At 45.8% G+C, this 13,085-nt stretch overlaps 1 protein-coding gene across 1 annotated transcript in view; it reads right to left on the bottom strand.

The window, feature by feature from the left end:
* Positions 1-7,399: 7,399 nt before the first annotated feature.
* The window catches only part of LOC144163867 (uncharacterized), a 37,463-nt gene continuing 31,777 nt past the window's right edge, over positions 7,400-13,085 (bottom strand). Inside the window, exons 3-6 of the mRNA XM_077694549.1 lie at positions 10,918-11,062; positions 9,748-9,808; positions 9,520-9,627; positions 7,400-7,539 (exon numbers count right to left, since the gene is read on the bottom strand). Of these exons, the coding sequence (XP_077550675.1) occupies positions 7,483-7,539; positions 9,520-9,627; positions 9,748-9,808; positions 10,918-11,062 (371 nt within the window). The 3' untranslated portion in view covers positions 7,400-7,482. The remainder of the gene's footprint in view (positions 7,540-9,519; positions 9,628-9,747; positions 9,809-10,917; positions 11,063-13,085) is intronic.

Genomic DNA, 13,085 nt, shown 5'->3' with positions numbered 1-13,085 from the left:
GCACATACCAGAAAGAAATTCAAAGCACACTTCGCGTTTACAATAATCTATTTGCAGAAGAGAAACGTGAAACATGAAAAATAAGAACCATGTAGGAAAGCTGCGGCAGTACACTATTCAAGATTACACAATATACCATTTTTGTGAACCAAAATTCATCCTGGGGAATAAAGATGAGAACGGGTGAACGGTATAAAGAACACGAACATGCGCATGCGCACATAAATGACAAACTGAAAACCACAATAGACAAGTTATACGGGCACTGCTCAGACATGGTCCAGGCTTGATACTGCCGACATAAAAGCATCAAGGGTTCTGCATGCAACCACGTTATCTGGTAACGCGTTCCAGTCTCTCATTTCTTTGGGAAAAAATGAGTACTTGAATGTGTCTGTGTGGAATCTATATTGGTTATGATTCGTTTTGATTCATTCGGCTATATTCGTTTTGATTCATTCAATGGGTAAAAGTGAGCGAGAGATTGCGAAATTGATTCCGCTTGAAAGAAAGAAGCCCCTAATGACACTTACCACCCGTTATCCATAAGCGGATGGTAGAACCGTTTTGCCGAGAACCGGAAACCGTTATTTCTTTTTTCGGTTCAGTTCCGGTTCGGGTTCAGCCGGCTCAAAAGATAATGGTTCGGGTTCGGGTTAAGTTCCGACAAAAATACCGGTTTGGTTCCGGTTTTTGGTTCAGTTCGGTTCCGGTTCGACACCCTGCCCATTAGTTTTCAGTTCGTCGTTTTCGTTGACGTTCAGCTTCGGGTGCCTTCGTTGTATCAGTAGCTTCTTGACGTAGTTTGAATGAGTGAAGGACATAAGGCACGTTCGTAGCCCATGCTCCCGTCTCGGTGTATAGCGCAGTGGGAAGAGCGCCACGGACCTCCCTTGCGGCCAGAGAGTCGTGGGATGGAAACCGGGCGCCGCCTAACTATTTCTTTTTATAGTGGCCTGCGCTGACGTCAGCCCAAACGCGGACGGGGCTGAAGAGACGCGCATGCGCAGTAGAGTGCGGACGGCGGACAACGACAACGAGGGAGGGAGGGACACAGCGCCAAGCATGAGATGCTTAGGATCTAAAACTCTAAACTATCTACCGATAATTCTCGGGAAAAGACGCCGTGAACGATGCCGGGGGTGCGAAGTACTGGGACGCGAATTGTCTTTAGTGTGGCGCTTGTCATTTACAGTGCCTTTACTGCACCTCAGAATTATTTAAAACTCAGAGTGCATCAGCGTGCACGGACGATGACGCTCATCACACAGGCAATACACAACTTGCGTCCCAGTGCTCCACACCCTTGGCATCGTTCACGGCGCGGAGATGTCCGATTTTTAAATGGACGCAGCTTTCGTCGTCCCTAAAGGAAGCAGGCGTTCTTGCTTCGTCTGGCGTCCACACCTGAGCTCTTCCCAACGCCTAGACCTGCTGATTCGCCAGCTTGAAGGGAGCCGCTAGGAAAGGACTGGACGGGCAGCCTCGGCGTACGCACGGAGTGGGGCCTACACTGTAAACGCAAACTAGCCGGAAATGGAGTTTTAATCAAGTAATGTGCCCTGAAAAGTACTTATAGCAAAAAATTTACTCCCTAGGCATGGTCTAAAAAAGTGGACGAACCTCCATGGTAGTACCGTTGCCCATCCGGGTAGCAAAAGGGAGGATTTAGAACGACTTAACACCATTTGTGAGATGGCGTTCGGTTCCTTGTATACAACCACGTCCACAATAAACTCCCCATATGGGGTAATCATCTCAAGCGGGCGGTCGCCATGTTAGTCTTGTGTTGTTTCCGTGTGTCAGAACTTCAACCATGGACTAATGCTAATTAGAACGAGAAAGCAGGACGCGACGGTTGCATGCAGCTACAAAACCGACACCGTACGTATACCCGTATAGATGCTTCAGCCAGCGCGATCACAAGCAGACAGCGCGGCCGTGTTGTTTCAAGCTGTTTATTTTGGCGGTAGGTGTTGTCAAACTGTGCTGCTAACAAAGAGACAGTTCTCGCCGTTGCAAACAATTGCAATGTTTATCTGCTTCGCTTGCTTGCGCATATATAGACAATTTAAATTCTCGTGCCAACGGGCCAACGCACCCGACTGCAGCGACTCAACTTGCCCTGGCGGCACGACTTGCTGCCCGGATGTAAACAACCTCCGTGCTATGAATGCAGCGTGGCCGGTGACTTGGTGCGGCCGGAGCTTCAAGCGCCTCGCCTTGGGCCATCATTTTTTCTTATTTGAGAAGGACTAGTAGTGCCATTTGGTGGAAAGATTTTTATGTGCCCCTGTCACACGACGAACGGCCGCTAACAACATTTGGATACGGCGACAGCTGTGGACAGCTCGCTGGTAAGTGGTCTGTCATCGGTCGATGCGTTTGTCAAACGTTTGGATAGGGTTAACTGCGAAGTACCCGTGCCGCACACAGCACGTACACGCACGGGCAAAGAAAAAAGCGCACACTCGTTTCATTGTACTTGTTTGTGGCTTTTGGGGTATGCATTCGCATTCTTTTGTAGACCAGTCTGTAACAGGGCATTCGAGATGAAATCGTTTGTCGCGCGCGGCGTCGTTTCAAAGCAACATGACGGTTACTCAGGTAGCCGAATCGCCTCCGACAGCAATGCATCATCGGGCCCGGTCGGTGAATATTGTGGGACTCTGTCTCTCATATGCATCGAACTGCTTGTGTTCTTTTTAGTTAACTGCTCTACTTTGTAATATCTATTTGTTAACGCTCCTGATGGCTTGCCTGTCCAAATATAAGTATTTGTGTTGTTTTCGTTCAAGGCTCTGACTCATTCTTAGCGCTCTGGTCGGCGAAAGCCAAAGATCAGACGGCCACCCCCTTCGAAAACTGTGCCCTGTAGATTCGGTGGGGTTGTTTGCTCGCTTGAGTCGACTCTTCACATCTAACAGCGTACCCTATTAAGGAAACGGTGACATGCGTAAAAGATGCTATGAGCCTATCGAACGATTAAATGCATATAGTGTGGACCACGACGGCGACGTGGTTCGAAACCGAAATGTTTTTATTCCCTTTCGGATGATAATGAGGGGTCTGTACACAATCGGGACCCGTCATTCGCCAGCTAAGGCCACGTAATTAAAAACACAAATTCATGCCCTTATGGAAGAGAACCGAGTTTGCCGTAGCATGACACAAGACTGCCAGGCATAAAAAAGGATATAATTTTTTAGAAGAACAATGCACAGACTCTTCTTTTGTTGGTAATAACTTTGTCATAATCAATAGTAAGACCATACACAACAATTACTCGATTCATCTGACACTCGATTTTGACACGGAGCTTGCAGCTCCAAAAAGTGCACTGTGGTTTTGCGTGACGGAAACTTCTACAATCTCTGTAAATTAACTAAGGCAGGTGTGTGTGGCATGCAGTGTTGGTAAGTTTGCGAGAATAGCGTTTCCATTTCAGCTGTTTTTTTTTGGTTGCCATGCAATCACAAGTATTTTGGTGCCATGAACGAAGTTTACGTTAGCTAACAAGGCTGTAGTAACGGTTGCGGCTACAAATGACCTTATGCACCAATCATGCTTGTCAGCTCGGTGACACAGAATATTAAGGTGTCAGAATACGGATGACTGAGTCGCCTAGTTTATCACTACTGTAAAAAAAGTGTTTTCTGACCCAGTGAAGGACTTTCCTGTATGACTAGCTGTGTTATGACAGATGACCATACTTGATGAGACAAGCCGTAACAAATTAGCTTTGGATGTAACACCAGGAGGGAAATAGGTGGAGGTATCTGCAAGTATAACTGAAACAGTGGGTGCCTCTCCGGCGTGAATTCATTATTTGCTGACACGATTTTCTTCTGCAGATCCTGATACATGATCGAGTTGAATGACTGCATATATCTTAAGGCAGGATAGGCTGTGCTGTACAAGGCAAGGCTGCATTCGGAAACCAAGTTGGCCCCTCCAGCAGAAGTGAGTATTGCCACGGCTTGCAACAGCCGTCCAGCTCGAAAAAGCTGCACTTTTTCTATGAAAGTGAGCCACCATGGTAGAGGAGAGGCAGTGTAAGGGTTTGCATCTTTAACTGTGTGCCCACTCACTTGAATAGATGCAAGCTGGCATCTTAAAGCAAGAAACAGCAGTTAACAAAATCATGCAATACCAAAGTGTTTTTCAGTCAAAAACAAAAACTAATCTATGAACCTACAGAGACTTGCATTTTATCTTCACTGTCATTTAAGGTTGTGCTCGAGTATATTGTGCGGAAGTAATATCTTTTTTATTGCTGCAAAAGCCACGACGGTTAATGTACTGGCACTTGGTTTTATGAAGCCTTTGCATTCCTAATTTAGGTACTGGAATTCGCAGGGAACCGGGCCTTACAATTTTATTACTGCACCGAATTATTAAGTTCATTTAACCATAGTGTCTGTTTTGAATTTTACGTGTGGCGCATTTTTTTTCTTTTTTGCATTTTCAGGCAGATGTTCCTCTGACTCCCTGCCTGCATTCCGTGAACGGGGAAGTTAGCCTCCACATCGATGGCCAGCGTGTCTTGACTGCATCATCTTTACTGGGAGGACTGTGTAGTCTGTTTCCATCGTTCTGGGTTTTCAACATTCAATATCCCAAGAAGGCACACAGAGCTCTAACGTTTGTGGAACATGCCTTTTTGGACCTTTCCTGCACCAAACCACGTGTGAAGGATTTAGAACTAATTAACTTTGATCGCATCAATATCGCTCACTAATATTTGTTTTCAATCCTGTAATCATTGGATAGTAGTCAAAAAGATTTCCGTATTATATTTCTGATTTTTCTTTTTTTACTGAAAAGGGGATATTTGATGGACCGTTCTGTATGCTGATAATACAGCTATCTTTCAGTGAAGCAATAATATTAACAAACTAATTTAACTTGAAACAATTATCTAAATAATATTGGCAACTGGTGCGAAAGGAATCAACTAAAAATTATCCGAAAAACACGAATTTCATGGCTTTTTGTTCTCACTCTAAAGAAGCTGTCGCGATACCACCCATTTTGTTCTATCATTGCAATTAACCCGTCAGACTGGGTCACTTTTTTTGGCGCATTTGTGTCTTTATCAAAACGCACTGGTATTTCCCGCAGCATATTTTTCATTCCTTATATTACTCATTTATCCATAGCCATCTCACTGCAGTCTGTCTCCTACATCATTTATCTCTTGTGCCTTTACCACCTACAAAATGCTTGTTACCTTTCAATATCAAATCGTTGCACAGCTCTCGCTCATTTCACCACAAATTGAAAAATTGTTTTGTAGTTGTAAACCACTGCAACCATTTTTTCTTCACTTTGTGTACTTAGTACTGATGCGTACTGATAAGTTCTGATAAATACTGACGCGTTCTCGATCGCCTAGTATTATATAATGATTTCACTTACCATGCGGTTGTGTTTGTGCCTATCTGTTTTTCAAGTATTTCCAGTTCTTGTATTATTATTGTTTCTACAATTTGTTCAACTAGCAGACAGCTCTCGCTCATTTCACCACCTACTGAATTTTTTTGTTGTTGTTGTAAACCACTGCAACCATTTTTTTTTTCACTTTGTACTGAGCGCTGATTCGTACTGATAAGTTCTGATAAGTACTGACGCGTTCTCGATCCTCTAGTATTCTATAATGATTTCACTTACCATGCGGTTGTGTTTGTGCCTATCTTTGTTTTTCGCGTATTTCCAGTTCTCGTAGTAATATTGTTTCTATGGTTTGTTCAACTAGCATCGTATTTCTGTGTTCAATTCCTAACTGGCGTGTTATTTAGCCATGTACCATTTGTGATTTCTAATATGAGGTCGCCATAAGTATTTATTTCGGAACCTCCTTGTGTACACCATGTACCATGTAAACTTGTCTGCGAAAGTTCGTTTGAAATAAACCTGAAATCGAGAAAAACCGTGTGAAATCAGTACTCCCGCATGGAACCAGAAATTCTCCCTTGTGGCCTTGAAAACCTCCTTTCGGAAGGCCTACAAAACTCCCCAAGCTTTCGTCAAACTCCATTCAAAAGAATTAAATGCTTCCCTTGAACCTCCTAAAAACGCCCCTAAACTAACATAAGTACTCCCAAAGGGAGCCATAATAGGCTCCTATTGAACCGCCTAAAAATTCCATAAACATCACCTAAAAACGCCCTTCAGGAAGTAAAGAATACTCCATTTTGACCTCCTTGAATTCTCCCGAACATTTCTTAACACTCCCTAAATACCTCCTTTCTATAACCTAAAAACGCCCTGTTTTGAGGAGGTAAACAAAACCTCCCTGTTCCATGCAGTAAAAAATCTCCTACAAGGAGGACCACTAGAGGACAGGTGAAAAAGAACCTCTAGGGAGTATATGGGAGGAAAAAAAGTTTAGAGTGTAGAGTCTACGCCACGAGTGGAGTCACGTGGACGGGTAGCTTCCGCAACGCTTGTTCCTCAGACAGCCGGCAGAGGCTACACCACAGGGGCGCGGGTTGAAGCAGAACGACCCCACAAGTGGCCTACACAACCTTCGAACATTTAAATAACCATACGCTTACTATTGTCGCAGGTGCAAATGCACCCCAGCATACAAAAATATACAGGGTTTGCGCATATCAAGCAGTGAACGCCAACTAGAAATCTTCGAGGCGTTTCGCTTTGGCGAAGAGGCGATGGCTGTGTCTGCAACCCTTCGCGGCATTGTCCAAAACAGAAGTATGATTCCTGAATTGCAGATTAACGAACAAACGTGTGAAATGAATGAGGTTTCCCTATTGTTCCGTTACGTTGCAGGGTATTTTTCTCCTTTTTTTGGAGCCCGTGCAAACGTGGTAAAATGTGTGTGTCTAGTGAACATTCGCAATCAACTTCGTTGCAAAGCGTTATATACTGAAATTTTCGGCAGAAGCGATGTACGCAGATATCTGAGCCCGTGGGCAGTCTTAAATTTTCAATAATTATATTTAGCGTCCCTCAGGTTTAAACAGTTTACAGTGTTCTTCAGACATTATTTCATTATTCGCACGCCTTACCCTTCCTCACACCGAAACGTGTGCGCGCCGAAACATCCGCGTGCTTAGAGGTGCTTGTTCCGGAAAGACTACCGAAGCGACCTGTGCCGAAAAAGACTAGAGCCGAGCTCGGGGCCTTTTTATGTGGCTTCTTCGGCCCGTTCAAGCTGTGTACCCGCCACTTTTGGTCCAAGATGTATTTCCGGAAACATCGGGAAAACGAGTAGGAGGACGAGGAATACCTAAATTGAATTGAAATGTACTCGAAGATTGTCGACCATAGTGTGCGGGGCTCGCCTCTCTTCCCCCCCTGTCGCGATTTAGTCAGCTTCGGTGTGCAGGTGAGCTTGAAGCTCCTACCTTCAACTTTCGATACGAGCAGCAAGCACACTTAAGAACTTTATTTATATTGTCGAGCGGGGCCACTGACAGCTGGGGGCCCGGCGCTGCAGCTTCCGTAGCTTCCCCCTTAATCCGGCGCGGGGGAGAGAGAACGAACCCGATGGGCTTTTCCATGGTCTGCAGTCTGCGATGCCAAGAAACAAAGCAGAAAACACCGGAGGATTAACACTCAGAGTGACAAAAAATCTGCAAATTCCCAAAGCTCCTGCTAAGTGCTCCCCGTTTCTCCCTTCTGTCCTCTTCGCCCGCTGCTACGCGCACCCAAGCTAACCACTAGCTGTAGTCCAAGCGTCCATTAACGCCCTTGTATATTACTATCAGGCGCAGCATGTCAGCGGCCGCTACTGTGGCGTGGCGGGTTCTACCGCCTAGTAACCAGCGAACGAAGGAAACAGAAGACAGAAGAAACATGGAGAAGGAAAGAGTGGCCAAAAGGTGAAGGGGAGGGCTGTATGCTGAGGCGGCGCCACAGAAGCTTACCACGTGGCCTGATGTATGTACATAGGTCCTTCGGCGTCATCCTCGTTGCTTCTTTCGCTTTCAATAAAGCACCTCTTTCTGTCTCTATCTCTCTCCCTCTCTCGCCGTTTCGTGGCTCATACGGACAACGTGACATTTGCGCGGGAGGTTAAAAATGATTTAAAACAACATGCTCGGCGGCGGCGGCGGCGCACTGCCAGATAACAGCAGGTAGCAGCGCGCGCCATCCTGCGTTCGCGGATCCCGCGATCACTTCCTGAGACGCAGCAGCTATGCGCCGTGACCGAGAAGACTTCGGTAGAGCGGCGCGCATATTTCGCTTTAGCGAGTTTAATAGTTATCAGCCATATTTTTGTGAACAATCAACTGTCATGAACTCAATAGCACTCTGTGCTAAATTAGTACTACAGGACACTGCCTCCCTGTGATGGGCGCAACTACATTAAAGGGGCCATGAACAAATACAAGTTTGTTTTATTTTGAAAGATTTCGTTTTCTATAGTGCCCCCAGCGCTTGTCCGGAAGCAAACGATGCTTTATTCACTGCGATATTAATCATTTTAGCTAAAATTTGATCCCCGCGCCAAAGAGTGCGTTTGAACGACGTTTGCAATGACATCATAAGAACAGGTGTTTCAGCTGAACTTGGCGTGGAGCGGAGACTTGCTTACTGTTAGTCAACCTAGATGGCGCCACCACACCGCGGCAAGCCGTTTTGTGCTTTTGGTTTGTTTGTGACCGTATTTAAACCGGTCTGGCTCTTGTTGATGGAGAAAATAATCGTTCTGTAAAACATGGCGCTCGCTCGACAAATATGGTCCTGTAAGGTGCCGTCGCTGGCGTCAGTCGGCCAGTGTCGTCTGAGACAACACCAAAGAACTGCAGTGCTCTGCATCTAGACCAAGCACAGTGCGCGCAGTACCAACAGCAGTGCGCATTTGGTACTTCTGTGTTTACGTGTGCCTTCGTACCGTCCACTGCTTCTCCCACCATTCTTATAGATATGAAAAGAATGTGCCCTAAATATAAGCGCAAATAGCTTGTTCAGCAAGCTTAAAAGTTCTGCGTAATTTGCGTTTGCTTTTCCGGCCTCCGCCAATCGCAGAGTTGGCTGGCATGGCATAGGTTCTGTAGCGCGAAATGAGATAGGGGGTCGCATGGTCATTCCTTTTTTTCCTAATTATACAGCTTATTTGAGCGTATTTTACGTTAAACGTGGTGTCACTATATATGATTCTCACGAGGCAACCTTTGAATGAACCAACCTTGCATTTTGTCTTCATGGCCCCTTTAAACTGTGTATCCAGCGCTAACAAAATCCTTATACGGAATGAAACTAAAATAACAAAACTCCACTGAGAGAGACTGAGTAACGTGAGCTGAATTAAGATGAAATATTTGGGACCACTAGGTCAACTTCTACTTTCCAAATGCTTTGTATGAACCACTCCCAATAGCGTAAAGGGACATGCAAGTATGTAGCATTGGGAAACAGGGCCCAACGCTTTTTACCTTAGCAAGGTGATAGATTAGAATGAACAAACTAATCTCCTCCCAAGCGAAAGAAAACGCCCACACACCCCCGAATGAGTGGGCTCTTCCGAGCCTTTCTCAGTCAACTCACTGCCTGGTATGGCTTCATGTCATCTACCTCGTGGGGAAACACCAGGGCCTCCTCACGGTTTTCAGTTCCATTCATCATGAACGCCCGGATCTGGTCTAGTTGCTGTTCCTGGAAAATAACAGTACATGGGGGGGATGCAGAGAACAAAACACCAAGAGCAGAGAGAGAACTGGCGTTTCCAGTGCACGCATGTGTGTGTGTGCGGAAACTTCTGCTTTGACCCCTTACCTTTAAGAGCAGTTCTCGCTCACAGTTCTGTCTCGAAAGCACCTCTTCCGCTAAGACACGTCTGGGGAAGCAGAAAAGCGTCCAATCGTTTAACGGTAATTTTACACAAAAGATAAAGATCCACAAATGTACAGCCACGTTTGTGTTCTTCAGAAGCATCAGCGACTTCAGGCAGAGACAAAACCAACCGTTTGTGCAAGCAAACCAGGAATGTCATTACCTATGTTAACCTCGTCACGGACTATTTCTGCAGCAGCAAAGCAGCGCTAGAGAGCCATGAGCATTTGTCTGCAACAACGATGACTACTGCAGTTTTTAAGCGTCACACTTTGCTTACCGAGCTCTTTTTTTTTGAGCCTGCGTGAAAAGCTGTTAAACCAGAGCGTTCTTTTGAAAGCCACAAACTGAGAAGACATTTGCGCTGAATTAAGGCTCAGTCTTACAGAAAATGGGGTTTTATTTACATGAGTGAGGAAATAATGAGCAGTATTATAGCAACACATAGTGAGATTAACAATGCTGACAATTGCCCCAGATTTATAATTAGCAATCATGGGCCACTCAAGAAGTTCGAGAGGACAAAAGGGCAACGTTCAAGGATGGTGCAAAGGGACTTTTTAATGTGGGCTGCTAATTTAGCTGCTTCCCCTGTGAGCCACACGCAGCTTCGGGGTTACCTGGTTGCCCTCAAGGCTTTATAACTTTAAAACTGAACACAAGGAGCTTTGTGAACTTCAGTTCACTTACCTTAGGAAATATTTTTAGGGCCTATTCTAGAAAACATAAAACCGATGCGAATGCTCTGAAAATTTTCTTTACAGTGCATGCCATCATGGCACTGCAGCCTTCTGCATGTGGGAAAACTGCCTTCCTCAAAATGTGTATTATGATGACCTTAAAAAAGGTGCTGCGATTTGAGGCTATATAAACTAAGCCCTGTCACAGCGACAAGGACACACAAAAATGGACAGTTTCTTTCACTGCCCCCTTTAAACTGAACGGAACAATTTACCTTACAAGCCCTAATGCAGCAAAATACCCATTTAAATGAGATAGGCCTTGCGGGCGAATCTTACAGAATGCAGGAGAGTACAGGTCGGACTAAATGAATGCCCTGAACAGACTACGACCTCTGCACAATTCATAACGATACGGAGAGGGAATCTTTACTTAGTGTGCGCCAACGTGCTTGATAGTTCCGTGTTGGCGTCTTGAAGTGTTGCAATCTGCCTCTTCAGTTCAGCATTTTCAAGTTTAGCAGCGAGCCAGCGCTGCCGACATGCCTCCTGGTTTTGCACAAAGTCCAGGAACAGATCTGCAAATGCAAAAGTGGTCTCAGGAAAAAGAGCAACTGCAATTAGGGCTGAACGTTGGGCTTCTTGGTATTGTCCTTGAATACAGTTCACCATGGAACGAAGAAAGAAGCACACAGGGCAATCACTGGACTTCAATTGACAATTGTTACTTGGAACACGTAGCACATAATACCAACAAGACGATGCTGCCATTGAAAAAAAAAGCGATGTACTGTGATAGTAGCGTACAACAGCACGCACGCCTAGCTGCGTCTAGCGTATGCGCCATTGGAGGCAGCTTAGCTGTTTATCTGTAATAGTGATGGAAGGCACGCACACATTTTCCATCCTCTGAATATAAATGCTCTCAAAAACCTCTCCATTTACTTCGTCGCGTCTGCTTCCTAAACACGAACGGCCTCAAATGCTGGGTCCCATCTACATCTTGTTCAATGTTAGCCTCGTCTTTCCTTACGTGTCCTGAGTAAAAATTGTCGGTTGAAGTCGACCAATCGTTCTACCTGATTTTTTCTGCGTCCATGTATTTTTCGCTGGTAATATGTATTGAAGAGCTACACCAACAAATGTTTTCGGATAGATAGCCTCATGGTGCACAATTTTCGAACAGTTGAGAAGACGAGGATCGGCAAAGCCATGTGTGCAACGTGAATAAATAGGAACGACTGCTCATCACCATTCAGTAGTATATGGCACAAAACCACGGCATCTGCACAATATCAAATCCCTACGCAGCACAATTATGAATACAGTATCTTCAAGGAGGAGGTCGCCAGCAACCCGATAGAATATGAGATTTTTCAGCTCGCAGTGTGAATACAGTAGAACCTCGTTGTTATGTTCCTCACTGTTGCGTTTTCCTGCCTGTTACGTTGTATTCCGTCGTTCTCGGCATAGCTACCTTAGGATACAATGTAATGCGAACCCCGCTGTAACGTCGCAACTGTGGGCCCATTCCCGTATAATGCGTCACAACCTGACACTCCGAAGCGGTTTGGGCACCGCCATTTTGGCTTTTTATGAGTCTTGGCCAGGCTTTCTTCCTGAACTGGCTACAAGAAGCCGCAACCGAGTTAGGGAGGCCATCACTCGATGGCTATCCATCGAAACTGCTATCACGATCATCCCTGATCTTACAACAGAAGATAAACTTCGAAACGCCGGAAGTGCGTGTTGTTAGCGCCGCCGCACTGTTATGGTGCCGTGCAGCGTTTAGATTAGGTCAGTTGGCAAAGAGCGCGGCCTTCCAGCACCGCCTATTTCAACCCCTCATGTGGAGTGCAAACCGCATAATGCATCATAACGGCATTCTCGTGGTTTGGATTACCTGCGATAGAAAAAGCGTCGGGGGAAAGGGGTGGCCTGGAGGGCGCTCCTTGGTGGCGACGCATGAAACAAAAGTGAGGGGGAGGCAATGAGAGAGATGACCCCATAGCCAAGCGTGCAGCCTTCCTCCTTACCCTTCGCCAGACGCTCCTCTACGTTTTCTTTCTTCAGCCACTGCTGCGTTCGTTCACTCGGTTACGCGGACGCCGCCCCCGCGAAACCCGGGTAACGGCTGTCAGAGTCTCTGGTTGTAAAGCAACGTGTGTGAATTTGAAGTGACGTCGCATGGGTACTCGTGGGCGTCCTTTACAGCTTCGCAGTCCCACCACCTTCACAGCGTGGATTGGAGCCAAATTTTTTTCAAGCATCCAAGTATTGACATGCCCTACTGCTTCTGAATGGCACTGTACCGTTATGGTTCATTTTCGTTATTCTGGACTGAGATGGTGTCCCCTTACGGTTCGAATAACGACCTTTTACTGTAGTCGCGCACGCCCGGAGCATCCCGTCAATAGGGCGAGTAGTAACGCCGGCTGCACTAAAAGTCGCTCCTACGAATAGAAGGTGTTCTCATAAAACAAAGAAGCGACAAAAGTGAGCTCGATATTTAGTCCAATGGTGCCTATTGTAACCTCACATAATTGACTGCTTGACTGATTAATTAGAAGGTGTAAAGTGCTGACTACACAGGCTATGAAG

This window comes from Haemaphysalis longicornis, unplaced genomic scaffold (assembly GCF_048455015.1).
Source record: "Haemaphysalis longicornis isolate Haplotype H1 unplaced genomic scaffold, Haemaphysalis longicornis Haplotype H1 scaffold_1, whole genome shotgun sequence".
NCBI classification, from domain to species: domain Eukaryota; kingdom Metazoa; phylum Arthropoda; class Arachnida; order Ixodida; family Ixodidae; genus Haemaphysalis; species Haemaphysalis longicornis.
Note: the sequence above shows the minus strand (reverse complement) of the source record. Positions and strands in the feature narration are given on the sequence as shown.